The sequence below is a fragment of the Ranitomeya variabilis genome, chromosome 1, assembly GCF_051348905.1.
Source record: "Ranitomeya variabilis isolate aRanVar5 chromosome 1, aRanVar5.hap1, whole genome shotgun sequence".
Lineage (NCBI taxonomy): Eukaryota > Metazoa > Chordata > Amphibia > Anura > Dendrobatidae > Ranitomeya > Ranitomeya variabilis.
Window position 1 is genome coordinate 209,915,864 of NC_135232.1, and position 24,159 is coordinate 209,940,022.

At 45.8% G+C, this 24,159-nt stretch overlaps 1 protein-coding gene and 1 long non-coding RNA gene across 5 annotated transcripts in view; one reads left to right on the forward strand and one right to left on the reverse strand.

The window, feature by feature from the left end:
• RNFT2 (ring finger protein, transmembrane 2) overlaps window positions 1–14,677 on the reverse strand; it is a 110,138-nt gene extending 95,461 nt beyond the window's left edge. For 2 of the 4 annotated variants that reach the window (XR_013222182.1, XM_077292353.1), the window contains exons 1-4: window positions 14,565–14,677; window positions 8,855–9,054; window positions 5,103–5,599; window positions 1,008–1,084 (exon numbers count right to left, since the gene is read on the reverse strand). Coding sequence is in view for 3 of the 4 variants with exons in the window: in XM_077292353.1 (XP_077148468.1) it covers window positions 1,008–1,084; window positions 5,103–5,599; window positions 8,855–8,928 (648 nt within the window). In the remaining variant the exon portion in view is untranslated. Of the gene's footprint in view, window positions 1–1,007; window positions 1,085–5,102; window positions 5,600–8,854; window positions 9,055–9,942; window positions 10,101–11,302; window positions 12,146–14,564 lie in introns of those variants that run through there. The other 2 variants (XM_077292367.1, XM_077292361.1) reach the window with 2 other exon arrangements.
• LOC143809273 (uncharacterized) lies at window positions 6,583–10,285 on the forward strand. Its single transcript, XR_013222192.1, has 3 exons — window positions 6,583–6,682; window positions 7,781–7,878; window positions 10,219–10,285. It is a non-coding gene; the product is annotated as an uncharacterized LOC143809273 (long non-coding RNA).
• Window positions 14,678–24,159: the final 9,482 nt, after the last annotated feature.

A 24,159-nucleotide genomic window follows, 5' to 3' on the forward strand; every position in this document is an offset into this window, starting at 1 on the left:
GCTGTGTGGGGCTCATGCTGTATATAGGGAGGCTGTGTGGGGCTCATGCTGTATATAGGGAGGCTGTGTGGGAGCTCTTACAGTATATAGGGAGGCTGTGTTGGGCTCATGCTGTATATGGGGAGGCTGTGTGGGGCTCATGCTGTATATGGGGAGGCTGTGTGGGGCTCATGCAGTGTATATAGGGAGGCTGTGTGGGGCTCATGCTGTACATGGGGAGGCTGTGTGGGGCTCATGCTGTATATAGAGAGGCTGTGTGGGAGCTCTTACAGTATATAGGGAGGCTGTGTGGGGCTCATGCTGTATATAGGGAGGCTGTGTGGGGCTCATGCTGTATATAGGGAGGCTGTGTGGGAGCTCTTACAGTATATAGGGAGGCTGTGTGGGGCTCATGCTGTATATAGGGAGGCTGTGTGGGAGCTCTTACAGTATATAGGGAGGCTGTGTGGGGCTCATGCTGTGTATATGGAGGCTGTGTGGGGCTCATGCTGTATATAGGGAGGCTGTGTAGAGCTCATGCTGTATATAGGGAGGCTGTGCGGGAGCTCTTACATAATAAGGCGGGCTCATACGATATACAGAAGGGGCTGTACTTGGGTTCAAACGATATTTAGGAGGATGTCAGCATACTAAATTCTGCTCAAAATTAAGTGATACAATTAATAATAAAGTCTTTACTGGCTTGTTCACTGTGCGCGCAGCTCATGTGTTCTGGTTCTAATTAATAATAGAAGTATCAATAATATAATTATAATATATCGATATTAATATTGAGTACAAATAATTTCAGTCTATTGGTTTGGCTCTCCACAACAGTCACAGTCTCTCATGTGGCCCCTCAGGAAAATGAATTGCCCACCCCTGCTCTATAAGGTTTATAATTCCAAGCCTTTCTTGACATCAATTCTGTTAATTTGGGAGGAAAGTTGATGGAATCAAACTTCGCAGGACACATAACTGCCTCTACTCTTCCAGTTAAGCAACGCTCTCTCAGCAGATATCCGTACCTTTAGAGACACTTGGTGTTTGACAGAGGAATTAGCGTAGGCAAAAGTGGTGGCCATCCCGATGCACACAGCAATGCCTGGAAGTGAATAGGATCACGGTTAGTACATCAGTATCTGTGTTACACAAAAGAAAATAAATACTCTCATGGCTACTTAAAATTGATTAGGGGGCTAAAATCCCAAATTATGAATAATGGACAATTACTGTAGATATGAAAATCTTGGAGAGGTAATCCAGCATGTCTGACATGGAAGCGAGTGGTGCTGATGTTATGACTCCACACATCAGCTGATACAGAGTACAGTGTCACACAGTCGGCATCTGCCTGCAACAGCAGCGACTGGAGCTTGCTCCAATCCATTCAGTTCATACATTTAAATGCCGCTTTCAAATCCTGACACAAGATTTCAATGGCATGATTGCGGGTACACTGGTTCCCACTGACAGCACCCAAGTGGGTTACAATGGTGGCTGGATGCCTGCTGAAGGCTCCTGTAGCTGCCATTTTAGTCCAACCATGTGGCTGGGCTACATAGGCGTACGTCATTTTCTTTATTCTGTATGCAGTATACAGAACAAGCTAACTGTTTGATCGCAGGTTCAAATACCCTAAGAGGACTAAAAGAATAAAGTAAAAAAAGGCTTTCAAAGTATTAGGCTGGGGTCACACATGCGAGTTTTACGGACGTAAGAGCGCAGAAACTACGTCCGTAAAACTCGCATTACATACGGCACAATTATTCTCAATGGGGCTGCTCCTATTAGCCGTATATTACGGTTCAGTATTATACGGCTTTCTACGGCCGTACAAAATCGCAGCATGCTGCGTTTGTCAGCGTACTGCGCAAATAATACGCCAATGAAAGTCTATGGGGGCGCGAAAAATACGGATTCCACACGGACCTGCAGTGTGACTTGCGAGAAATACGCAGCGGTGTTAGTGAAAAGTCGGTAATTCAATTGCCGGCTTTTCATTTCTCCTGCACAAACCCGACAGGATATGAGACATGGTTTTCATACAGTAAACCATCTCATATCCCCTTTTTTGTTGCATATTCCACACTACTAATGTTAGTAGTGTGTATGTGCAAAATTTCAGCGCTGTAGCTGCTGAAATAAAGGGTTAAATGGCGGAAAAAATTGGCGTGGGCTCCCGCGCAATTTTCTCCGCCAGAGTGGTAAAGCCAGTGACTGAGGGCAGATATTAATAGCCAGGAGAGGGTCCATGGTTATTGGCCCCCCGTGGCTAAAAACATCTGCCCCCAGCCACCCCAGAAAAGGCACATCTGGAAGATGCGCCAATTCTGGCACTTGGCCACTCTCTTCCCACTCCCTGTAGCGGTGGGATATGGGGTAATGAAGGGTTAATGCCACCTTGCTATTGTAAGGTGACATTAAGCCAGATTAATAATGGAGAGGCGTCAATTATGACACCTATCCATTATTAATCCAATTGTAGGAAAGGGTTAAAAAACACACACACACATGATTACAAAGTAGTTTAATGAAATAAACACAGCGGTTGTTGTAATAATTTATTGTTCTCCCATTCCATTTCCAGGACCTCGCTTGGCAACATAATAAACGCACAAGATACATACCTTCTGCTGTCAGATCTCGTCCCACGAAGTAATCCATCTGAAGGGGTTAACTAATATTACAGGCAGGAGCCCTGCAAATGCAGCTGTGCTCCGTGCTTGTAATCCCCAGCGAATGAATGAAATGTAGGTCATTGACCTACATTTCCTTCAGTCGCGGTGATGCGCCCCCTGCTGGATGTTCTCATGAACTGCAGCCTGGGAACTTTTTCCCACGCTCCAGGTCATATGAGGACATCCACCAGGGGGCGCATCACCGCGACTGAAGGAAATGTAGGTCAATGACCTACATTTCATTCATTCGCTGGGGATTACAAGCACGGAGCACAGCTGCATTTGCAGGGCTCCTGCCTGTAATATTAGTTAACCCCTTCAGATGGATTACTTCGTGGGACGAGATCTGACAGCAGAAGGTATGTATCTTGTGCGTTTATTATGTTGCCAAGCGAGGTCCTGGAAATGGAATGGGAGAACAATAAATTATTACAACAACCGCTGTGTTTATTTCATTAAACTACTTTGTAATCATGTGTGTGTGTGTTTTTTAACCCTTTCCTACAATTGGATTAATAATGGATAGGTGTCATAATTGACGCCTCTCCATTATTAATCTGGCTTAATGTCACCTTACAATAGCAAGGTGGCATTAACCCTTCATTACCCCATATCCCACCGCTACAGGGAGTGGGAAGAGAGTGGCCAAGTGCCAGAATTGGCGCATCTTCCAGATGTGCCTTTTCTGGGGTGGCTGGGGGCAGATGTTTTTAGCCACGGGGGGGCCAATAACCATGGACCCTCTCCTGGCTATTAATATCTGCCCTCAGTCACTGGCTTTACCACTCTGGCGGAGAAAATTGCGCGGGAGCCCACGCCAATTTTTTCCGCCATTTAACCCTTTATTTCAGCAGCTACAGCGCTGAAATTTTGCACATACACACTACTAACATTAGTAATGTGGAATATGCAAAAAAAAAGGGGATATGAGATGGTTTACTGTATGTAAACCATGTCTCATATCCTGTCGGGTTTGTGCAGGAGAAATGAAAAGCCGGCAATTGAATTAGCGGCTGTTCACAGATATCGCGCTGAATGAAATCTAAATACAGAATATATATATATGTGTCTCAATGACATATATATATATATATATACTGTATATATGTTTTCCCTAACATTTGAGCACATAAATCCATTAGATGTCGGTTTTGCAAGCCTGCGCGAAAATCTCGCAGTACGGATGCCATACGGATTACATACGGAGGATGCCATGCGCAAAATACGCTGAAACACCCTGACTACGGATCAATATTTTGGGGACATTTCTCCGTATTACGGCCGTAGTACGGACGTATAATACGTGGCGTATTTTCTTACGCCATGTGTGACCCCAGCCTTAGAAGAAAAAAATACCGTATCTAAAATCTTAACTTGCTGGGACTAAGTCCATAAAAGTCCGATAAAAATATAAAACTAATAAACTTGTACGTTAAATAGAAAAAAAAAATGTAAACACCAGATTTGCCATTTTACCGTCATCCCTCCTCCCTGATAAAATGTGCAATAAAAAGTGATCAAAACATCATATGTACCTCAAACTGGTATCAAGATAAACACAAGTTTGACTAAAAAAATAGCCCTTTTTCTTTCACCAATCAATATTACGTTACCAATATATATATATATATATAAATAAAATATATTAGTAATGTAATAATAATTGGTGACAGAAAAAGGGCTATTTTTTGTGTCAAACTAATGTTTATCTTGATACCAATTTGGGGTACGTGCGATGTTATAGGAGATATATATATATATATATACACATACATACACACACACCACACACACACCCTAAACCAGATTGGTATTGCCATAACTATACTGACCCCAAAAGTCATGTTGTATTCTTTGTCTTCCATTTCCTAGTACAGTGTATGGCAAAATGATATACCGGTACCTTAATCTCTTCCCTTCATTTTTTTTTCTCTTTGATTGAAACCTTCATTTTGTCCAAAAGCCAGAACTTTTTTTTATTTTTCCTTCATCTTAGGTATATAAGCTTGTTATTCACAGGACAAGTTGTAGTTTTGAATGACACCATTCAACTCTATCATACATTGTACTGGGAAATGGAAAAAAAAAGTTTCTGGTGTGATAAAATGGTAAAAAAAGAAATGCAATTCCGTCACTATTTTGGGGATTTTGTTGTGCAGTAAAAATGACCGGGATTTTCCAGGTCAGATTGAGCACATTGGATGCTGCTGTCCGAGACTGAATAGCGGCTGAAGCTAGCTCTGGACGCTGCGGTCAGAGATGGATGTCACCAGTACAACACGACCGGCATCAGCCATGTGTGGAATTAGTACAGCTCTTGGACTCACTCCGTACACTGGTACCCGAATGTCACATGCCTGGAAGGGATTAATGGTGGTATTTTGTAATAAAACATGAATATGACACAAGCGGAGGACATGTTAATAGAATATTATTACTCACCAAGCTTATGCTGGAAGCAGACTTTAGCAAGGATTATAAGAATGAATGGAAGTCCCTTCTGTAACCAGGAAACGATGGCCCGCAGCTCAGACAAGGCCGGCGCTGGAGTGCCAGCTTCCTCGCTGTTCTCCTCCCTGTGACGTTCAGTGGTGGCAGCGTGTAGCAGTGAGGGTCTGGAGTGGGAGTGCTGGAAATGATGCTGCTGATGGTGAGCTGGTGGTTGTGGCGGCTGCCTGTGGTGAGGATGATGGTGTGAAAAGGTGCTAGATTCGGAGCGCCCACTGGCTTCTTCCCTTAGCGGAGGTGGCATCTGGATGAAAACATCAGCTCCTCCGGGCGTGGAGCTCAGAACTAAACCAGACTGTACAGTGATGGGTCCAGGCTGGAGACCGGCTAAGCTGGAGAACAGATGCTGAGAGGAAGGAGCGTCTTGTTTTAGTCCATTAAACACTCCATCATCCATACTGGTATCAGCGCTAAGGTTCTGACCTCGACTCCTAAAGCAGTAGTAGGAAAATAAAAAGTGAATGGATCGGCCGTCAATCTTTTGGTTCGCCTGCCCTAGATCTCCTGCCCTGAAGCTATGACTGGGCACAGTGACGTAGAGGGGAAAAGATTACAGCACCTGAAGCAGGACTAGACCTGGGGAAGTAGACGCCGCTGGACTTGTCCTGGCTAATATGTATATCTTTAGGCTATGTGCGTACGTCAGGATTTCTTGCAGAAATTTCCTGAACAAAATCTGCAAGAAATTCGCATGTGGATTTTTTGCGTTTTTTTCATGTAGTTCTTGCATTTTTTGCGCTTTTTTTTTTTTTGCAGAGTTTTTGCATTTTTTTCCAAGGGTTCTGGGATGCAATAAAGTAGTGGGAAATACGCAAAACAATTAGCAAAATTAATGAACATGCTGCATTTTTTTCGCGGAAAAAAACGCAACATATGCACAAAAATTGCGGAATGCATTATAAATGATGGGATGCATATGTATGCATATTTTAAGCGTTTTTATAGAGAAAAAAATGCGAAAAATCCAGAATTTCTGCACACAGCCTAAGCGGTGATACAAAAGTGCTTCTCCCACTTATACAGTGGCATGTAAAAGTTTGAGCACCCCTGGTGAAAAATACTTGTGAACAGTAAGACAAGTTGAAGATGAAATGATCTCTAAAAGGGTTAAAGTTAAAGATGACACATCTTCAACTTGCTTAAATGGGATATCTGGGACTTTAAAAAAAAAAAAAAAAAGTTCCTAAGCACTAACAGGCGTGTAGTTTCTAAGAGGCATCTACCTGCTTGTTGCAGCTGATGCCGATCACTGACCGCTCCTGCTGGAGATTCAGCTGCTCCCTGTCAACAGAGCAGCGATTTCTCTTCCTGTTGACAAGGCGGGACTAATGGCGTCATGCTGATTGACACCAACTTCCTCTAATTAGGTAGCAGGGAGCTGGCTGTCAATCAGCAAGACACCAGTAGTCTCGCCCTGTCAAAAGGAAAATAAACTGCCGCTCTTTTGACATGACGTAATGGGATGTCTGTGACTGCTCTGTGTCACGGGGAACGGTGCCGGGCACAACAGGCAGGTAGGTAGCAGCTGCCTGCCAGTTAGTGCTGAAACACATTTTTTTTTAGTCCCAGATGTGCTCTTTATCTGTTCACAATAACAGTAATTTTCACCAGGGGTGTCCAAACTTTTACAAGTAGCTGTACGTCAGTGTTTTGTAACACAACACATTTGATTAAATGGGTCGTCAGGTCTAGAATGACAAATCTGCATTCATTCTGTGTGACTGCAGACTTGTGAATCCTCCCAGCTCAGGCACTGTGCACTGCGAGGACTTGCCGGTGTCTGTGCCAGGAGCGGATGTCCCAGCCAGAACCCATCTAATGGACGCCCACTACACGGGTCCTGACTGGCAGTATGTATATCGCATACCTGGCCGAAGTTCCCAGCACAGACACTGGTAAATCCTTGCAGCACACAGTGCCTGCGCTGGGAGGATGCACAAGTCTGCAGTCACACAGAGTGAGTCATTCTAGACCGGACAACCCATTTAAGGATAAGCATATAAACAAATCATCTGAGTTTCATCCAGAAAACTAGAACAATTTTTTCGAATTTTTCATTAGAATTTCACCCATGTGTCCGTTTTTTACATCCGTGTGGGATCCGCTTTCACGCTACTAGATTAAAATACGTACATGATCAAATACCGGTTTCTAACAAAAAAAATATAATCGGATGTCACCTGCATGTTCCGTGTGAGAGCAGTTTCTTTTCTCGCACCCATAGACTTGAATGTGTGAGTACTATCAGAGACTTGGATGAAACCAGTACATGCTGCGTTTTTTTTTTCTTTTTACAACGGAAACTCGGACCAAGGAAAACAGTAATTGATTTGAACAGCACTATAGAATAACATGGGCCGTCAGATTAAAAATGGGATAGCACATGTCCGATATATACGCTTGTCTGCACGGCACTCTCTTTATATGCTTTGTTATAACTGTGTGAGCCAGTCTATAGGGCTAATAGTAATAATATGTATAGCAATGCTGATCTCTGTAGTTGGTGGAGAAGGTGGGGAAACCTGACATGTCCCCTTTAAAATACAATACTATTAATATGTCAAAAGGTGGAATTGGTTAAAAAAATGCTCTCTGACGTCTTTTTTTTATAGCTCGGAGTCTCATAGATGATAGTGACCTCCGGTTTACACAGAAATTGCCTTGTGGGCAAACAGATCACAAATGCGGTCACGGGATCATGGAGCGGTGTGTAAGTGCTCAAATGCATTCACTACACACACACGCAAATGTTAACAGGTGGAGCAATAAAAAATGCTGGAGTGCTTCTTAAGGCAACGTGCACACGTTCAGTATTTGGTCAGAATTTTACCTCAGTATCTGTAAGCCTAAACCTGGAGTGGAACAATAGAAACACGTCACCACTTCCATATTTATCACCCACTCCTGGTTTTGGCTTACAGATACTGAGGTAAAAACTCACCAAATACTCAGTGTGCACGAGGCCTTAAGGTCTGAGTGAGGTCACTGATGTCTCATCAACAACTACAACAAAGCCAATGAAAGACTTCCCTCAGCACCTTGCCCCTTTGGCTACCACAGTCTATCCTTGACAAGCAGCATAGAATCTTCAGAACCGAGGAGAACCAGTTGAGGCTGAAGCGACACAGCACTCGTTCTTCGCAATTAAGGCTACTTTCACACTAGCATCGGTACGGGGCCGTCGCGCTGCGTCGGCCCGACGCATACTGTGCAAGCGCCGCACAATGGGGGCAGCGGATGCTGTTTTTCCATGCATCCGCTGCCCCATTGTGAGGTGCGGGGAGGTGGGGGCGGAGTTCCGGCATGCGCGGTCGGAAATGGCGGACCGTTGGCACAAAAAAACATTACATGTAACGTTTTTTGCTGCCGGCGGTCCGCCGCAACCGTCGCACGACGGTTGTGACGTGTGTCAATACATCGCAATGCGTCGCTAATGTTAGTCTATGGGGAAAAAACGCATCCTGCAGATGCCTTTGCAGGATGCGTTTTTTCGCCAAAACGACGCATTGCGACGTATGCAAAAAAACGCTAGTGTGAAAGTAGCCTAATAGGGATCTCCCTACCTATCAATCAAAACTCCGGATTTGCCTCATTGGTGTGTGAGAAATCCACAGAAATATTTTGCAGGAAATGTCAACCTTTTCAGTCATCTCCTTGCTCTGGTAAAAGGTTCCTCTGCTTCTTACCTTTCTGGAGGAGGGTTCTCCGTCAGGCTGCTGTGTCTTCTCTGCATTGTCCTCAGGACCCTCAAACAATACATTTAAAGTGTATCGCCTATGGGGACAGTGGTCCGGCAGGTCTGGAGCACATCGGTGATCTTCATAGAGTTCACTTTGAAGGTTGATTTTGGAGACCCCCAAATGTCGGCCTCCTTCGTTACTGTCCACTGATTGGAATAAAATAAGAAAGTAAAAAAACAATAGGTGCAGAGGATACGTAAATCACAGTAAGAAGACACGATCGTGTCAAGGATAATAAATCAGTTTAAGGGTATGTTCACACTACACACGTGTTAGCGTGCATTTTTTCCCCCCTGCAAAGTGCAGAAAGAATTGACATTCTGCATATCTGAAACTGCTTCAAATCTGCAAGGAGAAAAACAAGCAACATGTGTATGAGACTTAAGAAATCTCAGTCACTTTCCTGGTACAGTAAAATGCTGCAAAAAGATAATGTGTGAACAGACCCTTAAAAGGTGAAAAGAAACATGTCTACAAGCAATCTGGCAGGTCTGATGTGAGCAACAGATTTGACTTTGGGCAGGATTCTTGTTTTATGCTTTTTATATCAGTAAAATAACTAAAAATTTGACATAATCTGGCAGCTTTCAGGTTCTGTTAATTTAGAGGGTATGCCCACAATGCCATATCCACAGGATAGAAGACAAATAGCTAAAAGATGTGGGTCAAATCCATCCCCAGAACTGGGGTCCCCTATCCCACCTGGTGAGGGGCATTAAAGGGGTATGAATGAAGACGAGGATACATCTTTCTGTATTCACATCTAATAGTGCAAAGGAAACAATTAAGACAAGGATGGTACCTAACCAGGGGTTTGGGGGACCACGGATCTGGAGAGAAGTCAGAGGTAGGATCTACACGTGTGTGTGTATAATATATCATTGATTTTCGCACGCCATTAGTGATTTTCACAGATAAAACCTGTACCCATTATAGTCTATGTGGCCGTTTACATGTCTGAGTTTGTCAACCGAGTAGCCTGCAAAAAAAGAGAGACGCGTCTGTTTTAGATCCTACTCACGGATCAAACTCACCAATGCAAGTCTATGGGTTGATGGAAAACTGGGACAGCATTTGGACACCCATCCTGGTGCTCTCTAATTTTCAAGTTTGTTTGATAGAAGCTGGAGAAAAATTCTCATATGGGGAAAAAAACAGCTGAAACTCTGATGGTAAAACTGACCACGGGGACCAAACACTAATGAAAATCTGATCCAAAACACTGATAAAAATCACTGTTTTTTTGCTATTAAGAAAAATCACTGACATGACAATGAGGCCTTATAGTCTGTTTTTAATTTATTTTCCAGATGCCAAAACTAAACATAAGAGGGAAATGTAAACTAAAATTAACCAAATACACTCGTTTGCATTGGGTACGTAAAAATTAATTACATCTATTGTCATAGTTTACAGTCAGTTGGGGGGATTTGAATGGAAAGATTCCCTCTATGGGTTTTACAGTATGTTCCAAAAATTAGCCAAAAAGAGTGACTGGTGTAAAATAGAGTTGTGCCTTATACTCACCCATTAGATCCCCCTGCAGACGATTACTGGCCTTAGTGGCCTTTTGCTATACTTGCCAGCATCACATCTAAACTCGATAATAGGCTGCAGTTGGATAAATCTGGTAAGTACGGGGCACCTCTTTATTTTATAGCATTTTCTCTTTGCAGATGACCTTTTTAAGACACTAATAAAAAAGTGAGGTGTCTTTTAATTAGATATTGCTAACCTATCTGTAGGGAAGGTAATCAGTATCAGGTCTGTGGGGGTCCTACACCCGGCCCCCACTAATCAGTTGTTAGCTACTCCAACAGCAACTGTCCTGAAGAACACTGTAGCTCTGACACTATCTAGTGGCCGTTTTCGGGTACTGCAGCTCAATTCTTATTTAAAGGGAATCTGTGAGTAGGATCATCCCTCCTAAGCGTCTATATGGGCATGTAGGTCATGGAGGGTTAAATATACCTTGATAACTGCGATCTGATGTCCTATTTTGGAGAGATCCACATTTCTAACTGCAGCGCAGTGTGTCAGTCTTCACACATCACACAGATAACTCACACTTATTTATAATCTCTGGAGGCCGATTCTCATACAGATCAGTGTCCGCCTCGTAGTCCTCAACAGCTCATTTACATATAAGAAAAATGTGGATTTCTCTGGAACCAAATATCAGATCAGTTAAGAAGTTATTTTATGTTGCTTCTTTTGTCCTACATGCCCACATAGACGGATTAGGAGGAACAATCCTACTGACAGATGCCCTTTAAAATTGCACACTATAATACTGTATTTCTCCAACTCCTGGGTACAATAATGAGGTTTTGTTCATGTTTTCCTTTTGGGTTATTTAATAGCAAGCACTGCAGTCTGCAGCTCTGTTCTCACCATCAAAGCTTATGAAGCCACAATGGAAACGTGACACCACCCGCCAGGATTCATTAGGACCAGCTCCCTCCTCCATCGGGTATACACTGCTCGTGTAGCTGGGGCTGTTCTGCAGTATCCAGCAGTGGCTGCTACACACTGAATGGAGCCACACAACTTTCTCCAGGGTTTACACCTGGCTGCCTGATCTGGTCGCAGCTGATCGGTGACAGACCTCCACAGATCGGGCACTGTTGATCAGGCTCGGACTGGCCCACAGGGGAACAGATAAATCCTCCGGTGGGCCCTATCCCTCTATATGAGCAGTACTTGACACAATACACATGACTCACTATGTACAGACAAAGGCAGGGTCTCATCACTCACTTATCAACCTCCCAGTGTATTATTATACAGGAGCATGGGTCAATGTGGAAATGCGGGTAATGTAACATTTGCATCTAGCTGAACAGTGGACCCCAAGGGTTAATGTTACTGACGGCCCTTCCCACCGCAGTCCGGCACTGTTGATGACCCGTCCCAACACGGGTCATCACTATCACAGGCCACACACAAGTGTATAATAAAATGAAAGACGTAATTCTCGCCCCCCGAACCAGAGGTGACATTCTGACACGGACATGTGACTGCTGCAGCCAATCACTAAAGGTGACATGTCAACCTCACTAATATGACTGGCTGCAGTGGTCACATGTTTGTGTCAGGACCCAGGAGACTTAGGCGCGGAGGTTCAGGAAGGGATTACTTTTTTATGTCTTTTCATTTACATGGATGGACAATCCCTTTAATTTAATGCAGTGCGCCAGTAAAGATGGCGGTGATTAGCGACCTCTGCGCCTCCTATATTCCCACATCTACAGGTTTCACCTGTACAGGTTCCACCGATACAGGCAGCCTTCCCTGGCTGATAACAGAGGACAATAGAGCTGAGATGCGCTGCTGTACAGGGAGGATGGCGCTTTCCTCACAGCCTCCCCTGGCTGATAACAGAGGACAATAGAGCGGAGATGCGCTGCTGTACAGGGAGGATGGCGCTTTCCTCACAGCCTCCCTGGCTGATAACAGAGGACAATAGAGAGGAGATGCGCTGCTGTACAGGGAAGATGGCGCTTTCCTCACAGCCTCCCTGGCTGATAACAGAGGACAATAGAGCGGAGAAGCGTTGCTGTACAGGGAGGATGGCACTTTCCTCACAGCCTCCCCTGGCTGATAACAGAGGACAATAGAGCGGAGATCAGCTGCTGTACAGGGAGGATGGCGCTTTCCTCACAGCCTCCCTGGCTGATAACAGAGGACAATAGAGCGGAGATGCGCTGCTGTACAGGGAGGATGGCACTTTCCTCACAGCCTCCCTGGCTGATAACAGAGGACAATAGAGCGGAGATGCGTTGCTGTACAGGGAGGATGGCGCTTTCCTCACAGCCTCCCTGGCTGATAACAGAGGACAATAGAGCGGAGAAGCGCAGCTGTACAGGGAGGATGGCGCTTTCCTCACAGCCTCCACCTGGCTGATAACAGAGGACAATAGAGCTGAGATGCGCTGCTGTACAGGGAGGATGGCGCTTTCCTCACAGCCTCCCTGGCTGATAACAGAGGACAATAGAGCGGATATGAGCTGCTATACAGGGAGGATGGCACTTTCCTCACAGCCTCCCCTGGCTGATAACAGAGGACAATAGAGCGGAGATGAGCTGCTGTACAGGGAGGATGGCGCTTTCCTCACAGCCTCCACCTGGCTGATAACAGAGGACAATAGAGCGGAGATGCGCTGCTGTACAGGGAGGATGGCGCTTTCCTCACAGCCTCCCCTGGCTGATAACAGAGGACAATAGAGCGGAGATGCGCTGCTATACAGGGAGGATGGCGCTTTCCTCACAGCCTCCCTGGCTGATAGAGGACAATAGAGAGGAGATGCGCTGCTATACAGGGAGGATGGCGCTTTCCTCACAGCCTCCCTGGCTGATAACAGAGGACAATAGAGCGGAGAAGCGCAGCTATACAGGGAGGATGGCGCTTTCCTCACAGCCTCCCTGGCTGATAGAGGACAATAGAGAGGAGATGCGCTGCTATACAGGGAGGATGGCGCTTTCCTCACAGCCTCCCCTGGCTGATAACAGAGGACAATAGAGCGGAGATGCGCTGCTATACAGGGAGGATGGCGCTTTCCTCACAGCCTCCCCTGGCTGATAACAGAGGACAATAGAGCGGAGAAGCGCAGCTATACAGGGAGGATGGCGCTTTCCTCACAGCCTCCCTGGCTGATAGAGGACAATAGAGAGGAGATGCGCTGCTATACAGGGAGGATGGCGCTTTCCTCACAGCCTCCCTGGCTGATAACAGAGGACAATAGAGCGGAGAAGCGCAGCTATACAGGGAGGATGGCACTTTCCTCACAGCCTCCCATGGCTGATAACAGAGGACAATAGAGAGGAGATGCGCTGCTATACAGGGAGGATGGCGCTTTCCTCACAGCCTCCCATGGCTGATAACAGAGGACAATAGAGAGGAGATGCGCTGCTATACAGTGAGGATGGCGCTTTCCTCACAGCCTCCCTGGCTGATAACAGAGGACAATAGAGAGGAGATGCGCTGCTATACAGTGAGGATGGCGCTTTCCTCACAGCCTCCCATGGCTGATAACAGAGGGCAATAGAGGAGATGAGCTGCTGTACAGGGAGGATGGCGCTTTCCTCACAGCCTCCCATGGCTGATAACAGAGGACAATAGAGAGGAGATGCGCTGCTATACAGGGAGGATGGCGCTTTCCTCACAGCCTCCCATGGCTGATAACAGAGGACAATAGAGAGGAGATGCGCTGCTATACAGTGAGGATGGCGCTTTCCTCACAGCCTCCCTGGCTGATAACAGAGGACAATAGAGAGGAGATGCGCTGCTATACAGTGAGGATGGCGCTTTCCTCACAGCCTCCCATGGCTGATAACAGAGGGCAATAGAGGAGATGAGCTGCTGTACAGGGAGGATGGCGCTTTCCTCACAGCCTCCCATGGCTGATAACAGAGGACAATAGAGAGGAGATGCGCTGCTATACAGTGAGGATGGCGCTTTCCTCACAGCCTCCCATGGCTGATAACAGAGGACAATAGAGAGGAGATGCGCTGCTGTACAGGGAGGATGGCGCTTTCCTCACAGCCTCCCATGGCTGATAACAGAGGACAATAGAGAGGAGATGCGCTGCTATACAGGGAGGATGGCGCTTTCCTCTCGGTCCCTGACATCTGCGGAGCCTCCCGCATCCTCTCACCTGGTCTTGGGCGGTGCACTCCACTGGTGAGGACCAGATGACGTCACCGCGGCAGGCAGAAGCCGGCTGCGCACTCAGTCGTTTCCGGGTCACTGTGATATGTCACGTGACAGAAAAGAGCGTTTCTGGACCGTCACCATGGGAACAAAGCTGTTACACAGGAAGTAGAACCAGCTGCAAGGATCACTTCCGGAGATATAAGATAACAAGTAATCATATGGTTGTGGCTAAATCCAAGTCGGCTAAAGGACCTGGTCCCTCTGTGCACTGGGATTTAGCTTTCTCACCCAGAGTCGGCTATTTCCCAGTCGGCAGAGGGACCAGGTCCTTTAGCCGACTTGGATTTAGCCTGCTCTATATAAGAATGCTAAATCCCAGTAGATAGAAGGACCCTTATTGTATATAGATAGATATGAATCCTGTCATGTGATTTTTTTGCAGTAATATTGAGCCGCAGCCTGGATATGACATCTGATTACATATTTATTTATATGTGACAATTATACACACAAATTTTCCCCTTAATCCCAGTGTGTACAATATTCTGCGCCAATCTCATCCTCGTCCCGTTTTATTTACTGGTGATCATTTTTGTAGATCACACAACCACAGATTTTTTTCCATGCATGCACCTAGGAGTGTTTTAACCCTCAGGCGATTTTCCGTTTTTTAAATTTTTTTTCCTTCCCATAACTTATTTTTCCATCCACATCGCCGTTGGGAATTTTTTTTATTTTGGCGGGACGTTCTTATTGATACCATTTTGGCGCGGATACCATGTTTTGATCACCTCTTATTTCATTTTATTGCAATGTTGCGGCGACCAAAAAAAGTCATTATGGCGTTTCGAGTTTTTTCTCGTTATGCCGTTTACTGATCAGATTATTTAACATTTTGATTGGTCAGACGTTTCTAAACATGTCAAGTCCCAATTTGTGTATTTTTTTAATTGAGCAAAATCAATATTTTTTCTTATATTTCTATGATATATGACGTAACTGCATCATGCGTTGTGAAGGGGTTAATACTAAAATTATTGGCCAAATGGACCAGGTCCTTCTGCCAACTTGGATTTAGCCTGCTCACTGTGAGAAAGCTAAATCCAAGTGGGATAAAGGACCAGGTCCCTGTGAGTGGTTTAATACCAGACTTAGTAAGCTAAAACACCAGGTCCTTCTGCCCACTTAGCTTTAGCTTGCTGTATATAACAAAGTCTAGTGGGCAGCGCAGTCCACCAGTGATTCACCAATCTGATGCACTGTAATGATCCCACTGGTTCACTGTCGGACTTCCGTACTTTAGTGCTGATGTGTAACGCAGGGGGCAGTCCGGCAATCCAACCTACTACAATGTTTCCGCCAGGTTATGCGTATTGCCGGTCACTGTGCTCCTTGAGTTCACCTCCAGTGACAGCTCAGAGGGTACTGTGATAACCGCAAACTGTCATCTCCAGTGACCTCACAGGTGGCGGCTTCCATGCCACCCTTAGTGTGTGTACGGCGGACACAGGGAGGGGTCACGTTTTATGATGTCACTATGGCTTCTGTATGTATTGGAGCAGGGGATCATCTTGGGACCTCGATGTGGATTACGCTGGACCTTGTGGATCTCATTGAACCTGCAGGTGTTTTTTTTTTGGGTAAATGGGTGAAAGAGGGTGTCTGTTTTTATATTTTAATTACATGTTTTTAATCTGTGTTTCTTTAGTTTTACTTACAGTGTTAGTAAACGGGGTGTTTCATAGACACCTCTCTATTACTAACCCTGGGCTTGATGTCAGCTGTGATTTTTGACAAATCACAGTTGTAATTATACTTACAGCCCTGGCAAAAATGAAGAGACCACTGCAAAATGTCCAGTTTGTCTGATTTTTCTCTATAGATATATTTTTTAGTAAAATGTAAATTGCTCTTTTATTCTATAAACTTCTGACATGCCTCAGAATTTTCAAGCAATAAATTTAGTATTTTTTTCTAACAAAGAAAAATGGTCAAAATAAAAATAACCCAGTGCTTTCAGACCTCAAATGATGCAAAGAAAACAAGTCCATAGTCATTTAGAAACAACAGTACTAATTTTTTAACTCCGGAAGAGTTCAGAAATAGTGATGAGTGAACGTGCTCGCCACTACTCGTTACTCGCCCAGGTATCGGTGTACTCGGCGAGCAGCGAGCATTTCCGGTATTATTCGGCGGTAACTGCAGTCTTCACCCAGCAATTTTGGCGGACTTAAGAGACCCAATCACGGTGCAGGGATTGTCTGCCAGGCCATGAAACGCCGCAGCCATCTTTGTTGTGGTCGTGCAGTGATTGGCTTGGCCGTACAGCATCATCCCGAGTATAAGAGACCTTGTGCCGCCCTGCTCGCCGCATTCTGTTCCTGTTTCAGCGAGAATAGGGAGAACTGCTGCCGAGATAGGGTCAGAATCGTGGTTTTAGAGTTAGTGTAGGCCTGCAACTCTTACATCCACAACTCCTCAGAAACCAAAAGTCCTTTGTAGGGCTAATTTGTGGGTCCCGATATTGCAGCGCTAGGCAGGCAGGGCACAGCATATCCACATCAGTGCAAGGCCTGCAGGCACTGTATGTGCGTCCATTGCTCCCACTGCATCCCTCCCAAAGCTCCATAACCGCCTGCTGCTGCTGCAGCTTCTTTACTGTCTATATACCTATTTTTCCTTCTTTTTTTTTCCAAAAATTCCCCCCCCCCTAAAAAAAAAAAAATACAGTCTGTTCTGTCAGACTGAGGCCTGTTGAAAAGTTATAGTTTGTCAGGCATACGTAGCATAGTTGTCTGTGCGACCCTTGTGCTCCCTTTTTTTTGGTGTTTTAAATTCACTGAAAAAGGCCTCATATATCTGCGTCCTCCATGTTTGGTCATTGGAGGCCTGTGTACTTATTTTTTGACTGTGTGATACTCAAATTCTATACGGCGCTATTTCGTATCAAAAAATTCAAAGGCCACAGATTTGCCAGTGTGGTATTTCCGTTAGAGCCGTCATATATCTCTGTGCTCCTAGTTTGGGCATTGGAGACCGGTGTACTTATTTTTTGGCTGTGTGATACTCAAATTCTATACAGCACTATTTTGCATGAATTAACTTAAAAAAATTGAATACAGTCTGTTAGGTCAGGCTGAGGCCTGCCTGGTGTTTGGGTTTGAAAAATCATAGATTTGCAGGCATACTGATCACATATTATTTCGCTACTAATAAAGACATTTGTGTTGAGCATTTGAAATAGTGCAGTAGTCCATTTAAAATGGTTAAGGCAAGGGGCAAGGGACAGGGAAGTGGATGTGATGCTGATGGTGCATCCAGAGGATGAGGCCATGGGCAAGGTGAAAGTGCGCAAAACAAAGACCCACATCTTCTCTCTCGGCATTCCTGTCCCAGTTTCTAGGGGACCACAGCACACAACTATTGAAGCCACAGCAGTGTGTAACGGTGGTTGGCTGGATAGCGGAAAAAGCTTCCAGTCACTTAGCCACCACCACCTTGTCTTCCACACAGTCAAGTCTGAGTAGCCGTGAGTGAGGCCAGGATATTCCTCACCCTGATCCTCTTTCCTCCCACCATGCCGAGTGCCCTGAGACAACTGATCCCACATTGGACACTCTGAAGAGCTGTTCAGTTTTCCATTTCAAGATTCAGAAATCTCTCCCAGTCAACTTGAAGTGGGGAAAGATGAGATCGCATGTAGAGCTGCCCAAAGCTTTGACCAGCCCCAGTCACACGAAGGCAATGGTGGGAAAGTGTCACAAGAGGTGGACCATGATGAGACACAATTTCTAGAAAGTCAGGAGGAGGATCAGGGTGCAGATGTGGAAGACGAGGTGGTGGATGACATAGTAACTGACCCAAGCTGGCAGGAGGACATGCGTAGCGAGGACAGCAGCACAAATGGGGAAGGAGGCATATCCCCCAACAGGCAGGAAGAAGCAGTGTGGTGGCCACAGACAGAGGGCATGCATCCGTTCCCTGTAACACCAACATGAGTGAAGTTGCCATTCCACCTGTGAGATCTTCCAGAGTCTGGCTATTTTTTCAAGACTCTGCCGATAACCCTAAACAGGCCATTTGCAGCACCTGCCATGCCTGCTTCAGCAGGGGTAGTAAAACAACCAGCCTGACCACCAGCATGATCAGGCACATGCAAGCAAAGCACCTGACTTTGTGGGCCGAACCCCAGGCTCGAGGACCACTGCCTGCTGGTCACACCACTGCTTCTTCCACTGTTTTGCATAGAAGCCAATCCCAAGTACACCGTGCATGTGAAGATGCCTCTAGCCCTGCACCTGTTGTGGCCCACAGTCAAGCAGCACCATCAGCAAGCCCGTCCACGTCCTTGACCCAGCACAGCGTTCAGTTGTCTATAACCCAGTCTTTGGAACGCAAGCAGAAATACCCAGCCAACGCCCCACAGGCCACAGTCCTCAATTCTAATATTTCTCTTCTGCTTGTGCTAGAAATGCTGCCTTTTAGGCTTGTTGAGACAGAAGCATTCCGCAACCTGATGGGGGCGGTTGTCCCAAGGTACTCGGTCCCCAGTCGCCACTATTTCTACCGGTGTGCCGTACCGGCATTACACCAGCATGTGTCCCACAACATTACCCGTGCCCTCAACAATGCTGTTACCGGGAAAGTCCACCTAACCACGGACACGTGGACAAGTGCTTGTGGGCAGGGACGGTACATCTCAATGACGGCACACTGGGTTAACATAGTGGAAGCCGGGACCCAGTTGGACCTTGAGATGGAACACTTCCTCCCCACGCTGAGGATTGCTGGCCCTATGTCAATCAGGGTTGCCCCCACAGTCTACAGCTCCTGCACCTCCTCCTCCTCCTCTTCATCCTCCATCTATGAAATCAACACATCAGTCAGAAACTGGAAGCACTGCAGCACTGCCTCAGTCAAGCGGCAACAGGCTGTGCTGAAGCTAATCTGCATAGGTGACAAACCGCACAATGCAGAAGAGTTGTGGACAGCGCTGAAAAAGCAGTCAGATGTTTGGATGACACCACTGAACCTACAGCCAGGCATGGTCGTGTGTGACAATGGCCGTAACCTGATGGCTACTCTGAGGCAAGGTGAGCTCATACGCACACCTTGCTTGGCCCATGTGCTTAACCTCTTGGTTCAACGATTTCTGAAAAGCTACCCGGAGCTGCCGGATCTGCTAGTGAAAGTATGCCGTCTGTCTGACCATTTTAGAAAGCCAGCTACAGCTTCAGCCGCCCTTGCCATGCTTCAGCAGCGTTTTCAGATTCCAGCTCACCGACTATTGTATGATGTCCCCATCCCCACGCGCTGGAACTCTACGCTGCATATGTAGGAAAGGATTTGTGAGCAGAAGAGGGCCGTTGTTGACTACCAACATCAACAAGGCCATCGAATTTCAGGTCAGACTCCACACATAAGACCTCAGGAGTGGACATGGATGTAAGACATATGTAACATCCTCCAAAACTTTGAGGACTGCACTAAGATGGTGAGTGGTGATGATGCCATAATTAGCATCACTATCCCGCTTCTCAGCATTCTGAAAAACTATCTGCTCACAATCAGAGAGGATGCATTGCAGGCGGAGCACGAGGACATGGAGCAAGGAAACATACAGGGGGATTACACTCAGCCCAGCCTCATGTCTTCTCAACCTGGATTGTTAGGCAATGAGGAGGAGGAGGAAGAACAGGAGCTACTTTCATGTGCTATAGATGGTACTACAAACACATCTGTATTAGCTTCTGTTCAGTGGGGATGACCTGAGGACAGGGAGGAGGAGGAGGACAGCATCATCAGGTGTCCTGTTGATGAGGACACGGAAGTCTTGCCTGTTAGCAGTCTGGCACGCATGGCTGACTTTATGTTGCACTGTATTTCACGTGACCCTCGGATTATCAAAATTTTGGGTGACACTCATTACTGGTTGGTGACACTTCTAGACCCACGCTTCCAGGAGAACTTTCAATCTCTTCTGCCTGAGGCAGAGAGGTGTACTAAAATTTTGCAGTACCACAGGGCCCTTGTAGCGGAATTACTTAGAAAATTCCCATGTGAGAACGCTGGCAGCAGAAGTCAAGAGTTTGTTGTACAACCAAGGACTCCAAGCAAGAGAGAGACAGAAGTACAATCCAGCTCAGGCAGGGGAACAATGGCCAAGTTCTGGGACAGTTTTCTCAGACATTCCCATCGTGGCGGCACAGAGGCAAGGGGCGCTGTCACAAGAAGTGCAATGTTTGGGAAGATGGTGAGGGAGTACCTTGCAGATCGTACAAACATCCTCCGGGATTCCTATGTGCCTTTGAATTATTGGGTATCCAAGCTGGACACGTGACATGAACTGGCGCTCTACACCTTGGAGGTCCTGGTCTGCCCTGCTGCTAGCGTTCTGTCAGAGAGGGGTTTTAGTGCCGCTGGTGGAATTATAACAGAAAAGCGCATCCGCCTGTCAACTGAAAATGCTGACAGGCTGACTCTTATAAAAATGAACAAGGCCTGGATTGGGAAAGACTTCTGTACACCACCAAGTGAAAACAGCGAAACATAACCTCAAATACATTCTCTCTTTTGGGGAGGCGTATTCTCATGCACCTCTTCACAACCCCACATGGGTATACGCTTACAGATTTGGTCTGTTTGTTCTTATCCTCATCCTCCTCATCCAGAACCAATATATCACCAGGGTGAACGTGGTCTGTACGGTGCATTTTGGCAAAGGATGCTGTGATGGCACTTATTTTTTTTTAAAAAAGGACAACACATTGGGGAACTGGGCATGACATTACATTGGGCCTACTTCTTAACTCGGTCGCCTGCAATCTATCCTGTATCTGCCAGTAGATCACCAGGGTGAACGTGCTCTGTACGGTGCATTTTGGCCAAGGGGGCTGTGATGGCACTCTCTTATTTTTTTTAAAAAGGATCCCACATTGGGGAATTGGGCATGACATTCCATTGGGCCGACTTCTTAACTCGGTCTCCTGCAATCTAAAATGTTCCTGCCACTAGATCACCAGGGTAAACGTGCTCAGTACTGTTATAGGCCGTTGATATTTGGGCTAGGGGCATGCGATGGCAGTAGTGTACTTTAAAAAAAGGTAACCCCATTGGGGAATTGTTTGGCAGATCATGCACTGCATTACAAGTCTCAGAGACCCACACCACTACATTGGCCCTAATTCTTAACTGTCTCCTGCAATGTCTCTTCCTTATCTCTGACGACATGACCTGGGTGAACATGCTTTGAATTGTTATAGGCCCGTAAAGTTTGGGCATGGGTGGCTGTGATGGCAATAGTATATTTTTAAAAAAGGTACCCCCCATTGGTGAAACCAGATCCTTGATGGCAAACACTTCACATTTGTGTACCTTAAAGAGCTCACTGGAAAACTCCTTTTTGTGTTGCCTAGTTGCGCAAATTGGACACAATACACTTCATATAAATTTGATAATGCAATGATGTTAGTTTGGCTCAGTAGTTCATTACAAATATTTCTTTGTCCACTATATTAGTTTCTCTCCTTGAGAGCCATAACTTTGGCTGCCTCAAATGTACAAATGGCGAATATACAAATGGCGATTTGTAAACAAGATTTAAATACTGTATACCGAATGCATTCAGACAATCACATAGCTGCATTTCTTGTAAAACATTTACAGATGTGACAGACAATGCTCATAGTGACACCATCTTGATAAATGTTTGTTTTCTCACTTCAGAAACAGTTCGAAGCCTCTATATGTTTGCGGTTTGTTATTGTAAAACATTAAGGTTTACTGAAACTCTGCCTGTGGTGGTTTGGTCTAAATCCTTGTGGCTTTTATATTCTAGTGGTTTATGGCCACTCGTCTGATGACTCCATGATATCTCAGTTTAACCCTGTTTTCTATTTTCTGTAAAAGTACTGTAGTTAGAATTTTGAAAATCTAGGTAATCCTCAGGTATATAGTTGTTAGTAATTTCCAGTTAGTCATATATTTTTATGTTACAGACATTTCGGTATAACAACCTTTTTTTGGGACTACCCCATATTCACGCTCCTGGGGCATTTTAGGCCTGTACTAGGTTTACATGTGATACTCAATCTTTTTGTCTGTATTGTTGCTGGGGAAGAACTTTTATGACTCTGCTATTGCTGGGAAGAGTGTGGATTCTGCATGACAGCGCTGCTGTATTTGTCCAGCAAAGAAGGAAAGAAAATCGGAGCGTTTCTCTTCTACTTGCGGACAAAATGTATGCAAGGAACATTCAGCCGAAAAAATAATATGTGAGAATTTTCGGGGGAATATGTAAAGTTACAAATAAATATTCCTGCACCAAGTTTGCTACAACCAAAAAATGTTTTCATAAAAAAATTGCATATAAAATGCCTATATTTGGCATGCCCATTTACTTACTTTTTTGTTGTTTTATGCACATAATTATGTTTTGAAATATACACATCTTAGGCTGTGTTCCCAGTAGCGCTGGGGATCGCCAGAAGGGGATCCATAATGGATCTGACCTCCTGGTAACTCCAGGATTCCGCCAGCCTTAGCTGGGGTCACCAGGAGGTCAGATCCATTACGGATCCCCTCCTGGCGGACCCCAGCGCTAGTTGGAATGCATCCTTACCTTGCAATTGTAAAATAAATTTTGAAAAGTATTTTTGACATTTCCCAGTGAATGCATTTGTAGTGGTTGAAAGCAATGTTAAAGTTGAAAAACGCTTCAAAAACGCTGCGTCTGAACTAAGCCTAAAGGCCCCGTCTCACATAGCGAGATCGCTAGCGAGATCGCTGCTGAGTCACAAGTTTTGTGACGCAACAGCGACCTCAGTAGCGATCTCGCTATGTGTGACACGTACCAGCGATCAGGCCCCTGCTGTGAGATCGCTGGTCGTGTCAGAATGGCCTGGACCTTTTTTTGGTCGTTGAGGTCCCGCTGACATCGCTGAATCGGTGTGTGTGACACCGATCCAGCGATGTCTTCACTGGTAACCAGGGTAAACATCGGGTTACTAAGCGCAGGGCCGCGCTTAGTAACCTGATGTTTACCCTGGTTACCAGCGTAAATGTAAAAAAAAAAACAAAACAGTACATACTCGCCTTTCGGTGTCCGTCAGGTCCCTTACCGTCTGCTTCCTGCTCTGACTGAATGCCGCCGTACAGTGAGAGCACAGCACAGCAGTGACGTCACCGCTGCGCTCTGCTCTCACTGTACGGCGGCACTGTCAGAGCAGGAAGCAGACGGCAAGGGACCTGACGGACATCAGATGGTGAGTATGTACTGTTTGTTTTTTTGGTAACCAGGGTAAATATTGGGTTACTAAGCGCGGCCCTGCGCTTAGTAACCCGATGTTTACCCTGGTTACCCGGGTGCTGCAGGGGGACTCCGGCATCGTTGAAGACAGTTTCAACGATGCCGAAGTCGTTCCCCTGATCGTTGGTCACTGGAGAGAGCTGTCTGTGTGACAGCTCCCCAGCGACCACACAACGACTTACCAACGATCACGGCCAGGTCATATCGCTGGTCGTGATCGTTGGTAAATCGCTATGTGAGACGGGGCCTTAAGAGGGAGAGGAAATTTTCGGTCTGGGGTTAAATATTT